The sequence below is a fragment of the Amborella trichopoda genome, chromosome 13, assembly GCF_054954075.1.
Source record: "Amborella trichopoda isolate Santa Cruz 75 chromosome 13, AtrichopodaSantaCruz75HAP2 v2.0, whole genome shotgun sequence".
NCBI lineage: Eukaryota > Viridiplantae > Streptophyta > Magnoliopsida > Amborellales > Amborellaceae > Amborella > Amborella trichopoda.
In genome coordinates, this window is record NC_142348.1 from 39,623,568 (window position 1) to 39,645,861 (window position 22,294).

The 22,294-nt window shown below is 36.1% G+C and overlaps 1 protein-coding gene across 2 annotated transcripts in view; it reads left to right on the forward strand.

Annotated features, from left to right (window-relative positions):
• LOC18446438 (organellar oligopeptidase A, chloroplastic/mitochondrial) overlaps positions 1 to 22,294 on the forward strand; it is a 52,886-nt gene that overhangs the window by 8,697 nt on the left and 21,895 nt on the right. For both annotated transcript variants that reach the window (XM_088854731.1, XM_006856555.4), the window contains 9 exons: positions 3,212 to 3,335; positions 3,704 to 3,780; positions 4,967 to 5,110; positions 5,295 to 5,525; positions 5,719 to 5,809; positions 12,977 to 13,098; positions 18,030 to 18,137; positions 18,275 to 18,520; positions 21,207 to 21,352. In XM_088854731.1, the coding sequence (XP_088710857.1) occupies positions 5,725 to 5,809; positions 12,977 to 13,098; positions 18,030 to 18,137; positions 18,275 to 18,520; positions 21,207 to 21,352 (707 nt within the window). In that variant the 5' untranslated portion in view covers positions 3,212 to 3,335; positions 3,704 to 3,780; positions 4,967 to 5,110; positions 5,295 to 5,525; positions 5,719 to 5,724. The remainder of the gene's footprint in view (positions 1 to 3,211; positions 3,336 to 3,703; positions 3,781 to 4,966; positions 5,111 to 5,294; positions 5,526 to 5,718; positions 5,810 to 12,976; positions 13,099 to 18,029; positions 18,138 to 18,274; positions 18,521 to 21,206; positions 21,353 to 22,294) is intronic.

The following is a 22,294-nucleotide window of genomic DNA, read 5'->3' on the forward strand; positions in this document are numbered from 1 at the left end:
GTGTGGAGGGTCGTTGAGGTTTCTGCCCTTGCTCTCACATGGCTACAACCGCACACTGGAGGCCACATAGTTCTTGTAGCTTATAAATATTATCCCTGGGCTCTCTCCGATCTCAACAAGGGATCGCCCATTGTAAACCCTTCTCGATAGTTTCACATGCCTAGGGGTAAGGGTTTTGGATATAACCGAGGCCCTAAATCGCCCAACCCATGGTTAGTCAACACACACTCCCACTAAAGTGCGTATTCCATTATAAATCATCATTTTTACAAGCTCTCTAATCCTTTAAAGGCCACAAAACCCAACAAAAATGAGGCTTCTCAAGGTGGGGACAAGGAATGTATCTATATAGGGGCCCTTTTGCCATCTATTTATACGTCCTCTCATTCCAAATGGGATTTTTAGTGTTGGTTTGCCCGGTCCAAAACAATTTGTGCAAATAGTTATTGTCATTTCGACATTTGTTGGAGAAAGGAGTTGGAAGGGTGGCATGATTGGAATGTGGGGTGGGGACTACTCTGCACTATGCACTATGGAGCACAAGGCACTTTACAATGGCTATGGCTTAACTTCAACACCAAGGCAAGCTCATTGAGAGTGGAGCATGGGAGAGACTTTAGTCTTTTTCAAAGCAAAGTTTCAGTAGCATAATGCTATCATAGGCTTGATGAGAAATGACCCTCCATGACCCCTTTTTATAGATGATAGCTAGGGTTTGATATGGGTCTAGAAGCTTCTTCTTAAGATGGAGTAATGTTTGCCATTGATCTAGAAAATCTATGGGGTGAGAGAGGCTTCATCCAAACCATCCATCCTTTGATGAACTTCATCAATCAAGGGTTGAGATTAATGCCTTATCCCTTAGGTTTCCAAACCCCAATTCCCTTGGATTTAAAACTCTATAGAGCACTAGGTCGTAATATCACATGAGCCCATAAAATATCTTCACATTTTTAATTAATCACATTATGTAAAATGGAAAAAGGTCGAGAGAGAAGTAGGAAGGGCGTGCCACCGATGGGGACCACCTCTCTCATTTCACATGAGAGGAGAGACAATGGATATTCCAAGGCATCTCTCGTACCTTTAACTAACTTGCACATGTGATCAATTAAAAAGAGGCATGTAGACCATGTTACTTACATGGGATGGGTGATCTAGTGACATGTGTCCAACCATGAACCAAAGACAAAATTTCCCTTTGACCTTTGGGGAAAAAGACGAAAGATTGCCCCTCAAATCCCATTGCATGTGGTTTATCTTGAAAATTCCAAATTTGTTTATAACAACAATTAGAAGTATGGCAAGAGGCCCCTAGGCTTGACGTCATCACCATGTCATTACTTGGTGGCCCACCAAATGGGCCACATGGGTGGGCCCTAATAACTCGTTTTAGCTCCATGGGCCATTTGGATCTCACATGTGCGATGTTTTCCACATGATTGGTCCTCACTTGTCATTCTTATATTTGTTATTTATGGTTGTTTTCTCACATAGAAAAATTCTCAAACAGCATTTGTTACCATAATTAACAAATTGAAGTTGTTTTGGGCTCCTAAAAAAAATCAAGGGAATTAAGCATCTTTAGCTGCCTTGGGTTTAGAAGCGTATAACTTACCTTGAAACCCTATATCACTTTCTCAAGTCGACCCAACGGGATCCATGACCCACAGTCTCTAGCAGGGCCTCATGATTAGTTTATTAAAGCCAATTAATAGGCAGTGGGATTCATGGATTTGGTGGATTACAAGTGCAGCCCCAAGGACAAGTACATTAAGTAGTGCAAACTAGGATGCGGGGGTTCTTTCTATGCACATGTGCATGTCCTTCACTGTGCGCTTTCCTGGGAAGGTGGCTTCCCATAGAGCACAACTATCATATGCACAATGCTGTGGGTGATGTTGTATTGGGGATTTGGCCCTTATTCTCTTAGGCCACTTCTTTTGCAAGGAATATTGTCCTGGCTCCAACCACGTGCATACAATGACCTTGACTAAGGGATTACTCTTAAGCCCTCATAGTAACAACCAGGCCACTGCTTAAACCCCCTGGTTAAGGGTTTTCGTGACTCAGAGATACCTCTTTAGGGCCCCAAACTGCCTAGGCCTGAGTCAAAATGGATAGGCTAGACGCCTAACTGTCCCCTTTTGCGGCCCAAGCTCCCACTGGAGCCCAAGAAATCAATACCAAGGGTACATGTTACATGGCATCAAGGCCTTAAAAGGCACCTCACAGATCTGGCTAGTTTTGATTGTGCTTCCCTCTTGTTTAATTGAGCTTTGGAGGCCAATACATGTTTATTCAAATTTAGAGACGATTAGGCTTACCCGAGCCTTATGTGTTTCGAATATCATGAGCTATGTTTTTGTTCTTGTGGAAATATCCTACTATTTTAGCTAGGTGACTTGTGATTTTGATAGTAATTTTGCACATATTTTTTTGTAATTTCGGCAATCCTTTTGCGTAACCAATTTCCCATTTGAAATTGTTATCTATGTGGTCTGCATCTTCTTATCATTCTCTTGTCCAAAATTGTGATCTTCAAATGCCATAACCATATTCAGTAGAAGAAATTTCCCTCTTGCACCTAGATCCCCCAGTGGCAGTGGCCACCAACGTGATCTCATTTGTTGCCAGAGTCCATCAAATGCTTTTCCTCCCCTAACAAATAAACCCATGATCCCTAATCTCAAAACTGACCACGCTCTCCCAGGTTCACCTGTGCGCCAGCTTCTTGGAACACTAAAATTCTTGAAACACCCCCTTCCATGTGAGAAGAGAGAAAGTATAACAAGAAAATCTGGAACTGATGCCTGAGACAGTAAAATATCAAACTATATCCAGAAATTCAGCGAAAGGATCTTGGAAAGAAAACACAAAAACAAAGCACCTGGAGCCAAAACAAAGTAGAAATTATCCTAATCATGAAATAATGACGGACTCACTGGAAAGAAAAGAACATAGTCACAACCAACATGCTTCCTTTCCAGGGTCACTGCTGAGCATTTTACTTCTAAAGTTGTGGTTTTCCTTCATACTATTTCTTTTTTGTTGGGTATTCAGTGGCATCATTTATTTATTTTTTAATCATGTAACAGGGTGATTGAAACCTTTTCCTAAAGTATTTAATAGAAAGCTAACTTCTTGTAGCACTAGCCATAGTTTCCTGTGACTTACCACTCATTTAACTACAAAAGTTTTATCTCTGCAGCCAGAGAAGGTTAAATTTGTACTTAGATTGGGACAAAGCAAGCCCATTTTCAATGCGTTTAAAGCTATTCAAGAATCTTCAAGTTGGCAGGCCTTGTCTGAATCTCGTAAGCGTATCGTGAAAGGTAATCCTCCTATATTACAGCAAATAAAATAATTTCTGCCACATGATTATTTGCACATATTAACTTAGGGGGAATCGATTCATGATAATGCTTTCATGAATGAGTCCCATTGATATATTTGGTTTGCTGTTTCGCTAAATGAATTAGGGCTGTGAACTAAGTGTTTCCCAGCTTAACCTCCCTTCAATTTTCATAATCTTTACCTTCGCCTTCCAGAGTGGTAGGTGTTTCATGTTATCTTATTTTGGTCCAGTTTTTTAGATGTCTTTTAGTTATTACATCTAAAGTTTGAAGTCCGATGTTACCATGGCTCATATGAAACCTGAATGTTGCAATACAGCTCAGAGTTTGTCATTTTGTGGTTGCAGCCCAGATAAAGGAGGCAGTCCTCAATGGTGTTGCATTGGATGATGAGAAGAGAGAACAGTTTAACAAAATTCAACAGGTTGGCATCTTCCTTTTTAGGCTGGCTTTTTGTAATGAAGTTCACTAATTTTACTTTGTGGTGGTGGCCTGTTTCAATGTTCCATGTTGAGTGTAGAGCTTAAGTTAGTGATGTGATTTTCATCTTCCTTGCATAAGAAATTTGAGCTCTTTATACCCAGTTGAATTGATGTAGAACATATGATGATTGTTGCTGAATGTTGCATTGTCGTCAACTTGAAGATACTGGCAAAATGAAGAAATATTCTTCCTAAGGGATTGCTAGCCTTTAGACATCAATACAAATCAGATGCTGCAGTTTGTTAAGGCAGCAGACAATATGGGTGTAGTTGTTTGGGGGAGCCGATGGAACACAGGTCCCCGTGGGATGGTATGGACTGAAAAAAAAGGGGTGAATGGGGGAATATAAGAGGTTTTTATGGTGAGCGAGACACTAATGGTGAGTGGACAACATTGGAGCTCTCTTAAAAAGGTTTATGGTGTGTTGCTCTTCCTTCCGTTCCCCTTCCCTCTACAAGGGTGTGGATGACTCTATTGGTACAGGATAAGGTGGGATGGACATAGAGGTTTGAGAAGCACAATCCAATCATGTGTGCCAGAAGGAATTTTTTTTTGCTTTTAAACCGATTGAATTAAGGCTTATTCACGTAGTAGACGAGGATAAGATGCATTAATTCACATACTAACTCCCTGGTCTCAACTATGCAGTAGGGGGGATGGTGATGAAAAGGAATTTTGGTGAAGCTTTTTCACTGCTAAACAATTGTGTGAATGCATATGTACACACACAAACACATTTTATGGACATTCTCTAGGTGTGACAAGGAACCTAATAACAGCTAGCGTTCGTTGATCTAGCTTTATAAAAATATGATTACAAGTTCATTTCTTGAACCATATTATAGATATCTATTGTTTTGTCTTGTTGATATTTGACCATACCATAACCTCTAGTAGAATTTCTCAAGAGGGAAAATAAAGTGCATTTCATTATTGAGAAAGAATATTGGAAATCCATTTTAAATTTAACTACATGCATTGTAACTGAGACCAATAGAATGAATAACTGAACTATGTTTTCATTTGTATGTCTTAGTATATCTTGTGTAGGTTGCGTGTTTCTCTTAGGCTTTTCATTTCATTTTATGCTTTTCAATTTGCTCTTCTCATTCTCTAGTTGTTTGCAGGAGCTTGAAAAACTATCCCAGAAATTCAGTGAAAATGCTTTGGACGCCACCAAGAAATTTGAATTATTGATTACTGATGAGAAAGAAATTGAAGGACTTCCAGCTACAGTACTTGGTCTGGCTGCACAGACGGCACTTTCCAAGGTATCCCTTTATAAAATTGTTTTGGTTTGAGTTATTTTCCTTATGTTGTATCTTATTTGTAATATGGTCTACTTGTTCTGAATTGGCCTTTCAAATGTGCCATGTAACACTTGTTCTGAATTGGTCTTTCGAATGTGGCATGTAAATAAAATGGTCATTGGCTGCATCCTTTTCCCTACTTCAGGGGCATGAAGGAGCTAGTGCTGAAAATGGGCCATGGTTAATTACCTTGGATGCTCCGAGTTATCTTCCTGTTTTGCAACATGCAAAAAACCGGTCTTTGCGTGAAAAAGTTTATCGTGCTCATATTACTAAAGCTGCCGCTGGAGATCTTGATAACACAGATATCATAAATCAAACTTTGAAGCTACGTTTAGAGAAAGCTAAGTTGCTAGGGTACAATAACTATGCTGAGGTAAGGGAGATACTCACTTTCTTCTCGAATGTCTGTGTTTGTGTGTGTGTGCGCGCATGCGTGCATGCGTGTGTTGTGCTGTGTTGTGTTGTGTTGTGTTGTGTTGTGTTGTCTCTTGGTGTAAATTACTTACTGTAGGTTTATTGGGTTCTCTCTTTGTGTAAATTACTTACTGTAGATTTATTGTCTTAAGGTAAGCATGGCAAAGAAAATGGCTACTGTTGAAAAGGCGGAAGAGCTTCTGGAAAAACTTCGTAGTGCTTCCTGGGATGCTGCAGTCAGAGGTATTGAGCCATCTGCATATGCAATATTGTATTTCAGCTTCTATCAACCTAATGAATTGTGAATCTCATCGTGGAAATGTATCTCTATAAACTTGTAATTCTTTCGACTTTTCTATCAATTAAAAAAGTAAAATGGGGAACAGCAGAAGGAAATATATATTTCACTACGCAATATATTCATCATAATGACTTAGAATTTTTGCCTGTGGATTTCTTTGGCTTCAATGAATTCACTGTTTGTTTAAGTCTGGTTTTCCTACATACTATTGAAACTTGAATTTGTGGGCTGGTATTATGAACATATTTCTACAAAGATGCGTTTTTGTATTTCTGATGAGTGTTTTGCTCTTTTGGATAACGGTAGTGGTTTATTGATTATTATTCCATGAGTTTCCTTTTTTTTGTCTTTCATGCAATTCCTCATAGCCCTGATATGAATAAAACACCCTCCATTGTACCATTTATTATTATTCCATGAATTGCTCATTGATTTAGTGCTTTTGTCTTTATTTTGGATCCCATAGGCCATCAACATAAATAGACCAATTATAGGGAATTTTCTTGGAATGATGAATCTTAGGGAAGATAGTCTATCTTGTCCAATGAGGTTTATTGTCCAGAAGATTGAGGGATATGTAGATCTCTGGAGACTAGATGGTGTGGGAAGGACTTTTAAACTCATTTTTACAGGATTAGTGCTTTAACTTGCAGTACAGAGTGAGAAGTGGAACTGCTTTTCTTTGGCTCTTAGAATGTGAATTTGATCTTCAATGAAAAGAAGCCCTAGGGATTCAGAATTGGAAGAGTTGGTTTTGTATGTGTTGGGTTTATAGCCTTTCAAGACCTTGACACCATTGTTTGTGGTGGTTTTTATGATTCTTGTCCCCAGTGGGATGGACATGAACCTTGTGACTTGTTGGATCTTTGCAGGTTGGCATCCGAAATGGGTGTCTGTAGAGCTGCAAAACCCTGGATCATGAGCCCTAGTGTTACTCATGCCCAAAGGGTTTGGGGGGTTATCCCTAGTTAGGGTCGGCAAAATCACTCATGAACGGGTTCTGATCCAGGGCATTGTCTATGACACGAAGAACCCTCTTGGCGTTTATATTTTTTAGGATCGTTATAGGCTCGAAATTTGTATGTTTGCCTTGTGTGAGAAGCTAGGCTTTGAGAGGACATAAGCCAAACTCTTGACCTTGAGCCATCTCAAACCATGTGCATATGACAGTCGCAAAATGGGAAACTGCTTTCACTCAGGATGGTCCATTGAGGAGAGACATGCTCATGTGCTAGAAAGAAAACCTCTGCATCTGTAAGAGTGCATGTCCCTTAGGGGTAAATCTGCAATCCATTATAATCCCGGATCCGGCCATATATTGACTTAACTTTGATGAGCCAAGCATGGGCCCTTCCATAGCCAAGTAGGACATGGGTCTTGTTGGGGTAATTTGAGAATATGACTTAGGATTCCTGGGCTAGTTGAGTGCAGTGCTCGTGCCCTACAACTGACTTTATATCCTAACGGATCCTAGTTTCCATCAAAATATTTTCCTTAGATGCCAAGCTTATTCAAATGAAGTAAATATGACTATAGATGATTTTTGAAAATTTTATAGAATTGTTTGGAGTCAAAAATCATAATTTTGAAATTTGTTTGAATTACCACCCAAGGACAGGCCACACATGTGGTGGCCAAATGGTAGGTGCTGATGTGTCACACTTTGGGTGACATGTATATATGTATTGTTTGTTATGGTGACTTATTCATGATAAGTGTGATTTTGTGTAATGAGCCTATGTAATTTAATATTGTGCATGGTGATTTAATTGTGCACGTATGTGCATATGGCACGAGTGGTTAATCATCTAGATAGGCCATATGGTTTAATATTTCTATTTAAGCTCTAGGTCTTATAGGAATTGATCATAACCATGCCGTGTGTCACATTATTATTTATTTTGTGTGTGAGCTAGGTTGGCAACAGAGAAAAGTACCTTTTTCCTCATGATAAGTTAAGAGAGAGAAAATAAGAGAAAGAAGAGGGGCATGCCCCTCCTGTGCCATTGCTTTCACACATTTTATTGAATTACCATGGGCAAAATTGGCATCACATAATTATTTAAATATCAAATTTGAGTTTGAATTCATGAGGGAAATTTGGAAATGAAATTAGGTTTTTTTTTTGAAATTTAAAATGAAATGAAATTAGGGCTAAAGGGGATAATGGTGTGAAATCACATCCACACATACGATAGCCATTCTGTGAGGTGTATGGCTAGGATCTTAGCTCTCTCTCACCCCGTAGATGTCTTTCATCAATGGTGCAAATTAAATAAAGCGGAAGCTTCCACACACCTTCCCTTAAAATTGATATACAAATTCTTTAGACCTAGCTCTGTTTAATTACCTAATTTTAGAGTGAGAAAACAATCATAGAGACAATGGCATGCGACCTCTATTGAGCTCTTAGAGAGTTAGAGGAGTGAGAAGAAAAGATAGAGAGAGGCACACCCCTCATGGTGCCTCACCCATGGTGACCTTGGAGAGCTTTTCTTCCTTGAGCCTTGGATTTAAAAGGGTGCTTTCCTCCATCTTTTACATCATCTTTTCTTGCTGTAATCATCCATTAAGAGCAAGGTATAAGGTCATTTACCCTTCTTTTACATTAAGTTTCCTTGCTCCTTTGTATTCCTAGATTGATAGCCTTGATGCGGAGTTCATTTATCTACACTTGCGCATAGTGTCATGAAGTTTTCATGAATTTAATTTGCTGAAATTTTCTGACTTTTTTCATTTTATGATCATAGCAAAATTTGTTCCTAGTGACCTGAGAATCATGATTTACTAAGCCCTTACTATTCCAAAAATTTCAAAAACATTTTGGAATCATGATTTACTAAGCCCTTACTATTCCAAAAATTTACTAAGCCCTTACTATTCGAAAATTTTCCACTTCCATACTTAGTTATTTGGTTACCATTGCCTCCATTTTGCATACACCATCACTGACACGTACACACCCTCTCTCTCTCTCTCTATCTTTCTCTCTCTTGCTCTCTCCCTCTCTTTCTTCCCCCCGCACGTTGTTTATCTTGCGTCCCACTTCAATAGTTTTTCTTATTTCTAGCATTCTCATTTGGTTAAGCTCCTTGTTGCATGCTTCCTACAGCTGAGATTTATTTTGGACTATATATCTTTGGGATTGTCTACCATGAGACCATTTACCTTTGGTATAGAGAGGTCACAATTACTTACAACCATCCGATGTGAAATTTGATAGTTTGGGTGTGTCACAAAGTTCGAAAAAAATTCTTTTGAACTGTGAGCTTTGTCAATGAAATAAATGCAGCCACCCAATTTTACATCCAATGGTCAAGATTAATTGTGACCATCTTGTACCAAAGGTAAATGGTCTCTTTATATACTTTCCCTATATATCTTTCGCTATCAGTAGCAAATATAATATGAGGTGTATGTAAGTTCTTGGTGGTTGAACTGGGCACTTTGAGCCTTGAAATTTGGCTTTAAACATGATTTAAAATTAATGCAGTTTTGTTTATGGAAAATGGAGATTATGCAAGTTTGCAATTCATATGTGTGTATGTTTTGTGAATTTGTACAAGGGACTGAAATTTGTATTTAAGTGGCATTGTATTGCCTTGTTTTTAATCTCTGTATCATCAACGTGAGTCTCTCCATAGAGTCAACTTGAGTGGGAGTTGTGTTGGGACAAAGTGAGGTCATGTATATGTTGTTCTGAGTGTATGTAATGCCCATTATATGTTGAAAGTTTGACTGTATTTGATATAATTTTGGTCCAAGGTCATTGTATTCGAAGCATCTTGTATTCAAGTAAGCAAAATTTGTAAGTGTTATATCTTTGGACTTGGGTTAATATACTCACCAATATGTGGGAGCTAGAGCACATTTTTATCAATCAGTGATATTGATGCAGGGAAGATGGGAAAGAAGTAAATTAATCAGAAACTAAAGATACAAAATAAAAGATGAGAGATATACCTCTCTCAGGGTCTGCAAGGAGTCCACCCCAAAAAGATCTTTTCACAAGACCCAAAATAAACTCTTATTCGCTGTGCTAACTCTTTTTTCTGGTATGATAGTTACATATTTATAGAAAAAGAGAAACCTAAACCTAACTTGTTCCTAAGAAACCCTAGTTAAATCCCAACCCTTCGTCTTTAAAGAAAATAAAGTTTCAATTTTACCCCTCAATCTACGACTGAAAAGACATAAATGCCCCTAAAGGAAAATAAAAACCCAAAATAACTCTAAACCTAAGTTTCAATTTCCTAAAGATAATAAAATAATAAATAAAAAACCCCAATTACATCATATATGACAGACAGAGTGATTTGGGAAAGTGACGCCTTGGGGGGTTTTTCTTTTTCTCTTGTAGATCCATGTACTATAGGCTTCACATTCAGACACTTTTAGATCCATGACAATAATAGGGGCTTGTGGTAGAACCATTCTGTCTTATCCAAAGAACATTAGAAAGTTGAATGCAGCAGCCAAAGGAAACCCACGCGCACTGTTATGGGGGTGTATTAGGAACATGGTTGGAGCTACTGTGCTGTCCTGGACCATTGGGAAATGAAAAGCCTAAAACAAGCTTATTGAGTTGTTGGAATTGTCATGCATTCATCCTTACCTCTTGAGAATAGCCACCAACCTTGGCCTCGTTACCACATGCCCCTATTATCGTCATTATGTTGGGGTTTGTGGCCTTTAAAGCCCATGAGAGCGTGTAAAAATAATAAATATAGTGAATTGTGCATCTCAATGAGAGTGTATGTTGCTTGATTGACCTAGGGTTGGGCAGTCCAAGATCCTTTTCCCCTGGGCATAGGCACTGTCATTGAGGTTTCCTAGAGAGTGATCCCTTGTTGAAGTTGGAGAGATGCCCAGGAACGATGTTTGTATGGTAGGAGAGCTTCGACTTCTCTTGTATATGGTTGTAGGCTTTTGAGAGGGAGGGCCAAATTTTCAACAGACTTCCTCACAATATGTACGTATAATAGCCGCATTCCGGGAAGCAATCCTTTAGAGGGATATGTCTACATGTTCATAGAGAGAGTCTCCCTTGCACAATCGTGATATATGCATGCGACTTGTTCCTCAGGGGGAATCTATAATTCACATACTAGGTCTGTTGTTCTACTCTTTATTGGCTAGCTTTACGGGCCAAATCATGAGCCCCTGCGCATGACTAAGGGTCATGGATCTCGTTGGATTGATTTAAGAAGATAGTCATGAATCACAGATCCTTACATGAGTGGAGTGCCATGATGGTCACTGTTCTGGTACCATTGGTGCCAATCTACCCTTAGAGGTATTTTTGAGCACTGTGGAATTTTTAAGGGCATCAAAAATACTATTTTCAACTGTAATTGTGCTCTTGTAATTTAAGAAAGCAATAGAATTTACTTAAAAACATTAATGGCTGAAAATCCTAAAAAGGGCAATCCTGATATTCGGAAAATTTGTGGGGGCATTGTGGGACTGATGTGGGGGGCCAAGGCGCAGTCCCACATGGGCCACACGCCATAGATAGGTTGAATGCCCTGCTTCTTTCCAGATTTTTATGGACTCCTGGAAGGGGAAAGATATCCCACTTGTTTGTGAAATCTTCCCTAGATTCCTTCCTAAATCAAGATGGCTGATTTCAAGAATGGATGGTTCTAATTTATATCTCTCTCACTCATAGGTTACTTGGGCTTCTAAGGTCAAATTGTTTTCTAATTCAAGTTGAAATACCCTTTGGCCTTGAGGCCTACATAAAGGGGGGTCCCCCCTCATTCTTATTACCTTACTTTCAGACCTCTCTCTCTCTGGCCGTCTCTCTCCCATCTAGGGTTGCATGCCACGACCCACCCATAGGAGCCTAGGGTGGCACGCACTATCTAGGTCAAGGAGGGGGGGTATGCGCAACCCTATCTTGTTAAAGGCATGTGCCACGTAGTGGAATGCCTGAAAGGATACAAGTGGTTAGAAATACACTAATTTCTTAGCCGATGCTCTGAGACCCATAGTTTCATGAAAGAATATTCCTAAGGTGCTTCCCAATTTAGAGGATTTAGCAGGACCAAAGGATCAGAGTGCGCCATCTGTTTAGTAATCGGGTGTAGGTTGTGATAAGCCCTAAGGGGGTAACCCTAGGAGAAAAGGTTTGGTAAGTCTTCCAGTTTTACTTACAAGTTTATTCTTAGTTCTTGATTCTTATTGTCTATAGAAATCCTAATTGTATGAAGAGTCCTATTTGGATTAGAATTCCTACTTAGACTAGGACTCCTGCTTAGATTAGAGTTCCTAATTATATTGGTATTCATAATGTAAGTCTTCAATTTTTGAATAAAGTTTTATTTTTGGCAATTAGTTAAAGATCTTATATTGTAGTATGTTTATTTTTGCATTGTATTTGTGGCAATTACAAATAGAAATTCCAGTTATTAATAAAGGAAAAGGTAATTTTTTAATTTATACCATGAAATTCTACATGGCCTCACCTTTCATATTATTGGTAATGAGAATAGTAGATCTCGAGAACTATGAGTTGCACTTGGTTTGGACATCCCTTCCTTGAGGGCTGGCAGCATTTGGGCTCTTGAACATGAACTGCACTAATATGATTAGCTACTCCACCTGACTCAACTGTCACAGTTGTGTCCAGGACAATTGCATGGTGGAGTGGCCGATAAAAGAGAACAATCCTTGCATAACGGAGTGCTGAATGTACTATCCAACCATCCAGTGGCTACCAACAGCGCTACTATTTGCCTTGAATACTTTGTTATCCATTGTCCAACAACTAGGGCTAGGCATATTGCGTACTGATGCTCCTCGTCCATTTCGTACCTTAAATCTACAATTATCCTCAAATGGTTGAGATTGGAGTTTAACTTGCATTTATCAACCTGATATGCCAGACTTATTTAACCCACTATGCATGTGGTGCATAAGATCATTGACTCTTGTATTCTTTTTGTTATTCTCTGTAATTATGTGTCTTATGTCTCCATGTCAATTTTAGTCTCTGAGCTAAAGCTCATGTATGTGGCTTTTGATTTATGCACTTGAAATGTAAACCTTAGCTTTGGTCCCTGAATACCTAGTTAAGAAGCATCTATGTACCATAACTTTTGCAGATATGGAAGACTTGCGGACTTTTTGCAGGGAAAAAGGAGCCGTAGAAGCTAATGATCTTCAACACTGGGACACTGGATTTTGGAGCGAAAGACTTCGTGAGACAAAGTATGACATAAATGAGGTGTGTTCCTTTCTTTTTATTAACGTTTCTGTCGTATGGAAATATTTTTGATTCGTACTTTTACATATGTGAAAATTTATTCCATGTGAAAAAAATTACCATATAATGACTCTTTTCATTTGAAAGGACCTCTCCCTACTTCATGAGGTGGGGAAAAAATTATGCGGAGTTATTTTTGCTGTCGGATCCTGAATTAAACTATCTCAAAATTTAAGTTCTAGGGAGAGAAATTATTCTAAAATTCTTAGAAAGAGAATCTATCTCAAAATTTAAGTTTAAGAGAGAAAAACTATCTCAAAATGAATGAGAGAAACTATCTTAAATGGTTTAGAGAGAGACTATCTTAAATATTTAAGAAAGGGAAATTATCTCAAAATTTTTAGGAAGAGAAACTATCTCAAATTTTTAAGTTTTAGAGAGAAACTATCTCAAAACGTTTAGAGAGAAACTACATCTAATTTCAAACTTTCGAGAGTGAAACTCTCAAAAATTTTAGGGAGAGAAACTAACTTCAAATATTTAGAGAGAGACTATCTCAAAGTTTCTAGAGAGGGGAGCTATTTCAAATTAGATAAACTATCTCAAAATTTTTAGGGAGAAACTAGCTCAAATTTTTAGTTTTAAAGATAGTATCTTAAAATTTTTAGAGAGAAGCTATCTCAATTTACAAATTTTAGATGGACAAACTACCTCAAAATTTTTGGACAGAGAAACTAGCTTAAAATTTGTAGTGTGAGACTATCTCAAAGTTTTTAGAGAAGCTCTATATCAAATTTCAAATTTTTAGAGAGAAAAACTACCTCAAAATTTTTATAGAGAGAAACTATCTAAATTTGTAACTTTTAGAGAGAAAGAATCTTAAAATTTTTAGAGAGGGAAACTATATCAAATTTCAAGTTTTAGAGAGAAGCAATCTAAAAAAATTTTAGAGAAAGAAACTACATGAAACTTATTAGAGAGATAAACTATCTCAAACTTTTTAAAATGAAGCTATCTCAAATTTCAAAGGTTTAGAGAAACTATTTCAAAATTGTTAGAGAGAAACTATCTCAATATTTTAAAAGAAACTATCTCAATTTTTAAGTTTACAGAGAGAAAATATCTCAAAATTTTTTTAGAAAGAATATATCAAATTTCAAATTTTAGGGATAGAAACTATCTCAAAAATTTTAGAGAGAAATTGTATTTTAATTTTTAGAGAGAGAAACTTTTTCAAAATTTTTAGAGCAAGAAATTATTTCAAGTTTTTAGAGAGAAACTATCAAAAAAATTTTAGAGAAAAATTGTCTCATTTTTTTTGAGAGACACTATACTAAACTTCAAGTTTTAGAGACAAAAACTATCTAAAAATTTTTAGAGAGAAATTGCGTTAAGATTTTAAAGAGTGAAGTATAATAAAGTTTTAGAGAGAAAAGCTATCCCAAATTTCAATTTTTTAGCGAGAGAAACTATCTCAATTTTTAGAGAGAAACTAACTTAAATTTTAAGTTTTAAAGAGAGAAACTATCTCAAAATCGTTAGAGGGAGAAATTTTATCAAATTTCAAGTTCTAGAAAGATAAACGATCTCAACTATGTTAGAGAGACTATATTTAAATTTTTAGAGAGAAACTTTCGTAGAGTTTTTAGAGAGAAGCTATCATATTTAAATTTTTAGAGAGAAACTACCTCAGAGTTTTTAGAGAGAGAGACTATCTCAAAAGTTTTAGATAGAGAAGCTATCTCAAAATTTTTAGAGAGAAACTATCTTAAAATTTTTAGAGAGAAACTATTTTAAAATTTTTAGAGAGGGAAATTATTTCAATTTCTTATTTTGATAGAGAGAAAGTATCTCAAAATTTGTAGAAAGAGAAACTGTATCAAATTTCAAGTTTTAGGTAGAGAAACTATCTGAAAACTTTAGAGAGTGATACTGCATAAAACTTTTTAGAGAGAAACTATCTCAAAGTTTTTAAAGAGTGAAGCTATCTGAAATTTTAAATTTTTTAGAGAGAGAAACTATCTCAATTTTTTTGAGAAAAACTAACTGAAAGTTTAAAGTTTAGAGAGAGAAACTATAGCAAATTTTTTAGAGGGAGAAACTATATCGAATTTTAAGCTGTAGAAAGAGACTATCTCAAAATTTTTAGAGAAAAACTATATTTAAATGTTTAGAAGGAGAAACTATCTCTAAAGTGTTTAGAGAGAGAAACTATCTCAAATTTCAATTTTTTGAGAGAGAAACTGGTTCGGAGTTTTTTGAGAGAGAAACTATGTCAAAATTTAAGTTTTAGAGAGAAAAACTTTCTCAAAATTTTTAGAGAGAAACTATATCAAATTTCAAAATTTAGAGACTATTTCAAAATGTTTAGAGAGAGAAACTATCTCAGAGTTTCAAGTTTGCTGTGCTCCCTCTCTCTACCTGTTTCCAAAAATGGGAAAAAAATTATGTTTTTGTAATTTTTTTCCTGTATATTGTTTGCATATGTAAATATTTTGTGTGTAAATAATTTCTTGTCAAACTTTCATGCGAACCAAATGACCCCTAATACTTAATTCTGCTTTGTTTCCTGCCTATTCATCGAAGTTGAGAGTGCGAAAAACTGTTAGAAATGTCACCTTTGTAATGCTGATTATTTATGTCATACTTGGTGGTTAGTTTCTATATGTTTGCTCTTGATAAACATCGCTTTTCTGAAATGTTAATTCCATGCATGCGTTGTGCACACATGCATACACATGCCTATTGTGTTTTGTATTGCCTGTTGATATTTTCATGAAAGATAAAATAAAGCATTTAGAGGAAGTCACCTAACAAATTGCAGTTACCAGGAACTTAGTAAACACCTTATGTCTTATTAAACCAACCTTTTTCTTATGCTTGCAAACGGGAACACTGGATTAGGTCCTTCCTGATAACATGGCAAATCCCTAGTGCCAGAATAAATCTGTTTACTGATATTCCCCTTTCAGCATCTTCTGTCACAAAGCATGATATGGATCTGGTCTTCTTGGACCCACCCTATGCTGTATGTTTAAGGCTCATACTTGCTCATCAATACGATAAGTGCAGAGTAATGTTTCCTTTTGAGCTGATGTTATTTGGTAAGATGTATAAATGTAGCTTCAATGTCATTATGACATTCATCACATATTCATGGGGCGATTTAAAACTTCTCTTTGAATGTGAATTTCGAAAAAAACTTCTATTTGAATGTGGTTGTATATGTGTTTTAACCACATATGAGATGCTATGCTAATTTCTTTTGCTAAAACTGTCATGGAGCTAAAATTGTATGAAAGAAACAGGGTAGTCCAACCTGGTTATTTGAAACTATTTGTAATAATATTTTAATACTACCCTCCAAATTAATATTTTCGGTATCTTTTGATGTTGGACTTGCTTGAATTGGTCATCCATTCTGTTCTGCTCCTTCCTCTTCAGTATATTTGGCATGTCTTCTTATGAAATCCTGCTCAAGGAAGCAAAATTTCTTCTTGTTTTCTACATTGGACGTGGCTTTCCAAGCCCTTCTTCCTTATGACCTTATTGATTCTTGCATATTTTGCCAATAATGAGCTGCTCAGAAAAGCAATGCAAATACATTTCGAAATGAGATATTGTTTGGGGAAGCGATGTTTTTCCATGGAATTTAGCAAATGAGATATTTCTGGAGCTTTTTCTGCTTCATTCAAAGTGAAGCTTATGGAAAGGCATTTAAATATTCGACACCAAAATACTAAGAATCTCAGAACTATTGAAATTGCTGGGTTTGGGAGAGGAGAATCGATAATCAAATTCAACTTCTCTCTGAATCTAGTTGTCGTATGTATGTCCTGTTATTTTGTTCTCTTGAATAACCTCACATCAAAGAGTTTCCCTGTTGAAAATATCATATCTGAGAGTTCCATGTTTGTAATATAATATATTTCTTTCTATCTTTTGGAGAAAAACTATCTTCGTCCATCTAAGAGTTTCCTTGTTGATAGTAGCATACCTAAGTGTTTCATTTTTTTAGCATACCTTCTTTCTACCTGTCAAGAAAGTATCTCTCTCTATACATACAAGGGTGCATCTGTTTAATTATCATCTGAGCTTGTGGGGTCTCACATTTATAACTCTTGACAGCTCTCCTCATAGGAATGCCTTGGATTTGTGGCCATGAAATCATTCTTATGTATTTCATTTTCTGGTCAACTTATTTTAACAACTGTTTTGCCAAGCATGTTCTAGTGCTTAAATTCAATATTCATTGTACGACTTCTATATTACGAGCCACTCTTTATTGGTCATCAACATTCATTCCTACCAGTAGATCTTGCATTCTGGATTATCTACATTTGACTTTATGTTTATTCATGTGTTCATGGTGATTGTAGCTTATCTGCTTCTTATACTGGATTTTGGGGATCAACATGACTGTTTGTGCTTCGTTTCTATTGACATGACTGTTTTTGCTTCATTTCCATTGCTAACTCCTCTATTCTTGTTGGCCATTTTTTCATCTTTCTTAGATCTGTTTATTGGCCTATTTCTTGCTTGACACTTGATGTTGAATTTCAAGTTTCTTCTGCATTAGGAGATCCAATTCAGCAAGTGCAGCTTCCTTGCTTTCTGATCTTGCCTATCATTGGTGCCTCCTAACTTAAAAGTGGTTTTCAGCCTCTGACTCAAACTATTGTCAACAATATCATTGTTTAACTTCCTGTTATATTGCTGCAAAAACCTCTACTGGTAACCATTTATTTTAATGCAAGGGGCATTGGATTATTTCATCTTTTTACTATGATTCTGCATAGTCATGAGTCATGTGTTGTATTTGTAGATGATTGGAAATAACATCTCTGATTGTCTCACAGAAGTTACATGAATCAAATGTTTGTTGAATTATTTAGGTCGCATATATTGCATAAAATTAATTATACGGGTCGTCTTCTTTTCTAAATACACAGGAAGAACTGAGGCCATTTTTCTCATTACCTAGAGTTTTGGACGGACTCTTCAACCTTGTGAATGTGCTCTTTGAGATTGAGATTGAACCAGCAGATGGCGTTGCTCCTGTAAGTTAATTTGTTGCATAATTTCCTAGCATTCTTTTTTTGAGTTTTGTTAGATGTGCACATGCAAAAGTACGCATGGATGCATGTGTATGTGTGTGCTTTTCTGGGGAATAACTTGAGTGTTCCTTTTTCTTCAGGTCTGGAATAGTGATGTTAGATTCTATTGTGTTAAAGATTTGTCAGGCAGTCCAATTGCATATTTTTATTTTGATCCTTATTCGAGGCCTTCGGAGAAGCGTGGTGGGGCTTGGATGGATGAGGTTATTGGTCGAAGCCGTGTAATGGCACACAATAGCAATTCTACTCGGTTGCCAATTGCTCACGTGGTTTGCAATCAAACACCTCCTGTCGGGAGTAAGCCGAGTCTTATGACTTTCCGTGAGGTGAATGTCGGAACCGAGGCTTTATTAATTTGCATGGTTGATAGCTTTTTCAGTCTATTGTTTGTTTAGAGGGGTATGAAATGAAAAAAGCTTGTCTCTACTTCCTAGCGGAGGAAAGCAGTTTATATTGTGATTTTCCAGTTTCTTTAGAAATTTAGCAGGAGATGTTGACCAATACATGAATTGTGAGTCACCTATGTAGCCTTGTAAACTTTCTCCAATGTTATTCGGACCAGACTGGTGACCTTAAGTGGGGCCACCAATCCGGACCAGTGAGGTAACTTACAAAACTAATTTTTTTTTGGAAAATCTAGAAAAATAGAAAAAAGTCAAAAAATTATTAAAAGCAACAAAACGAACTTTTTAAGGGATTTTGCAAATCATGAAAGCCCTTAAAATTTGAAACCAAAAATACGAAAGGAAATTGCACATAAGATTGTTTATTATTTATTTATTTTTTTGCATTTTTGGGTTGACATTTTAATGGCTTTTTAAATTGTCAAAGTCTTTAAAATTCAAAACCCTAAAATATAAAAAAAATTGCAGGCATTGTATTGCTTTTTAGGGCTTTTACAAATTGTAAATGGCCTTATAATTTAAAAATTGAAATTGCAAAAATAATTGCACAACATCAATTTCTGTGTTTTTCTTGCATTTTCAGTTTTACATTTTAAGGGCTTTTACAATTTGTAAAAGCCCTTAAAATTTTAAAACAGAAACTACCAAAATATTGCAAACAATAAATTTCAGTCTTTTTTATTTATTCTTTTTTTGGTTTTACATTTTTAGTGCTTTTAAATATTATAAAACCCATTGACATGTGAAAATTAAAATTGCAAAAATACTTGCACAAAATAAATTTCCATTTTTGCCGAGAGGCCCATGTTGTGGGCATTATGGTTTAACCTCTCTATTTTTCTTTCACGTTTATACAACAATTAACAGTTAAAAAAAAAACAATAAATAAATAAATTTCCATTTTCTTCTTTTTGGATTTTCAGTTTTACATTTCAAGGGCTTTTACGAATTGTAGAAAGCCCTTATAATGTTAGACTCAAAATGCAAGCAAAAAATGCAAAATAAATTATTGTTATTATTCTTTCACATTTTTGGATTTACAATTATGGGCTTTTACAAATTACAAAAGCCCTTCACGAGACAATAAATTGTAGCCGAAATAGAAACAATTTCACAAACAATTCTTTTGTAAACGCCTTAAAAGCAAAAACTGTAATTTTTTATAATTTCTTATTCTTTCTTTAAATCTAAAACAATAAAGCATAAAATAACCACTCACACTTGCCTAGGGGTTGAAGATTTCCTCCAGTTGGACGGATTTTGATTGGAGAAGTGGCCATACTTTGTCCGTAGGTCCTTGGCTCTCTAAGTTGAGAGAGGAGGGAGGGATTGCTATGTCCTCTCTCTCTCTCACACACACACACACGCTAATGGTCTGTCTTTATATCCCAAATAAAACCTAGTCCGTTATACAAAACTGAAAAGGTAAAAGATAAAACCCCTGTAAACTTTTATTCTTAAAAAAAAAAAAAAATGTATAGAATTTGATCTTTGGAGGATTGGGCCAGTGTGGCAGTGGACTCATGGAGAGGCCAGTTGTTGGTGCCCAAGCTTGCTAGTCAGTTCCCTGGGCTCACTCGTCCACTGGACTGATCCATTACCAAACCAACCTGTCTGGTTTGGTTCTTACAACTTTGACTTTTACTAAACTAGTCCCAATGGAAAACCAGTTATTTTGATAATTAAATCTTTAGCTGTTTAAAAGTACTTGGAACACATCCTTGTATTTTGGAAATAACATGTAAAGGAAGCCTCTTGCTAGATCATTAAGGTGGTCACTCAAAACATCCCAATTAAGGCTAGAGGGGTTCTTTTTTATTTTCATTTCATTCCGGTGCCTCCTCAAAGGCATCTTAAAAAATACTCAAATTAACATTGTTCAGGGTTGGGAACCCTTAACAAAAATGGTTATTTCAGTAATTTACCCCATCTAAGGGGCACCAACCAAATTATGGGTTTATCCCTGTTTGTTCAGGGTGGTCTAATTACTGAAATGCCCCTTTTCTTGTGTGCGTTTACCAACCCTAAATATGGGCAATTTGGGCATTTTTCTTGAGGAGGTACCTACAAGTAAAAATTAAATTGTAAAACCTTTATTGTCACTTGAGAGTTTCTGATCTCTTTTATGATTTTCTATAGGGTTTTGACCCCGTGAATGATATTTTCCATTGAGCATGTACACTATGCTTCTGCGAGAGCATCATGTGCATCTACTCCCTCACTCAAAAGACCTACTTGGGGAGATTTTTTCAATCTGAAATTTTGGGACCACCTAAGAATCTTAATGATGATTTTCAAAAGAAAAATTTTGAATTATGAGTTTTCTGATACTTGGATCTCGCCCCTCAAAAATTGGACATTCTCTGTTCAATCTTGAGATATTATTATTATTTTTAGTACATAGTTCAGTTTGGATTTTATTTTTGCCGAGGTTATTCTATGGGTTGTAGCTGTTACATGCCCACAATTAGGGGTCCTAGAATTACTCCTATATTACGTTTTATCCGAGGAAGTAACTGGGTAGTGTACTCCCATGTGGGTCTAAAATCTTTTGGCTTTTCCCTTTAATTTTCTTTCAACGGTTATCAATTGGTGGTTATGAATGTAGGTTGAGACTATCTTTCATGAGTTTGGTCATGCGCTTCAACATATGCTTACTAAGGAAGATGAAGGGTTGGTTTCCGGCATTCGTGGTATAGAGTGGGATGCTGTTGAACTCCCATCACAGTTCATGGAGAACTGGTGTTATCACTGGTAACTGCATTTAATCATATGTATTCCAAATGTTGAACCTTGCCAATTTCTATATAGTATTGTCTTTGTAACTGAATGTTTCTTTAACAATATATATATATATATATATATATATATATATATATATATATATATATATATATATATATATATTTGAGGTCAGCACGCTAGTTGACAGCTACAGTATATGCCCAATGATCCAGATTGAATATGAGCCGATCTAAAGGTCACGACTACATTTCGTATTTGAATTTGATTTTTTTTTTGTTATGAATCCAATTCATTTGAAAGTTTGAGCGGCTACTCTTGAAAAATAGGCGAACCTAAAAAAAATATTAAAAAAATAATTTATAAAAAAATAAATTGACCAAAGACCCCTGGAAGTTATCGGGGTAGTTTGGTTAATTTAATTTTTATGAATAATTTTTTAAATATTTTATCAGGTGTGCCTTGATGTGAATATTTTATTAGGGCTCCAAATTTCAAGTAATTTGGATTTATAAAATAAAGGCTAATATTCAACTACAAAATGCACCCATCAGATTGGGCCAAATTCAATCTAGGCCATTGGGCTTATACTATTCCATCAGCTAGTGGGCTGATAAGATCTTTTCCCTATATATATATATATATATATATATATATAATTTCATGCAATGATAGTAATATTATGAAACATATCCTCATGAAATGTATCCTCAGAAACTACGTTGGGGCCATTTGTGCAACTCCAATTTTTGAACATAAATTAGTTTCACTCTATGAACAATCTAAAAAAAAGCGAAATTTGAAAATGCAATAAAATATTTTATTTTTTCTCTCCCTATGAACATAAGTCCTCCGTTTGAATTGGATGGTTTGATGCAGGCCTTAGAGGAATGTTTTATCCCAAATTTTGTGAATGACCTTATCATAATAGATGGACAATTTTAAAAAGAAAAA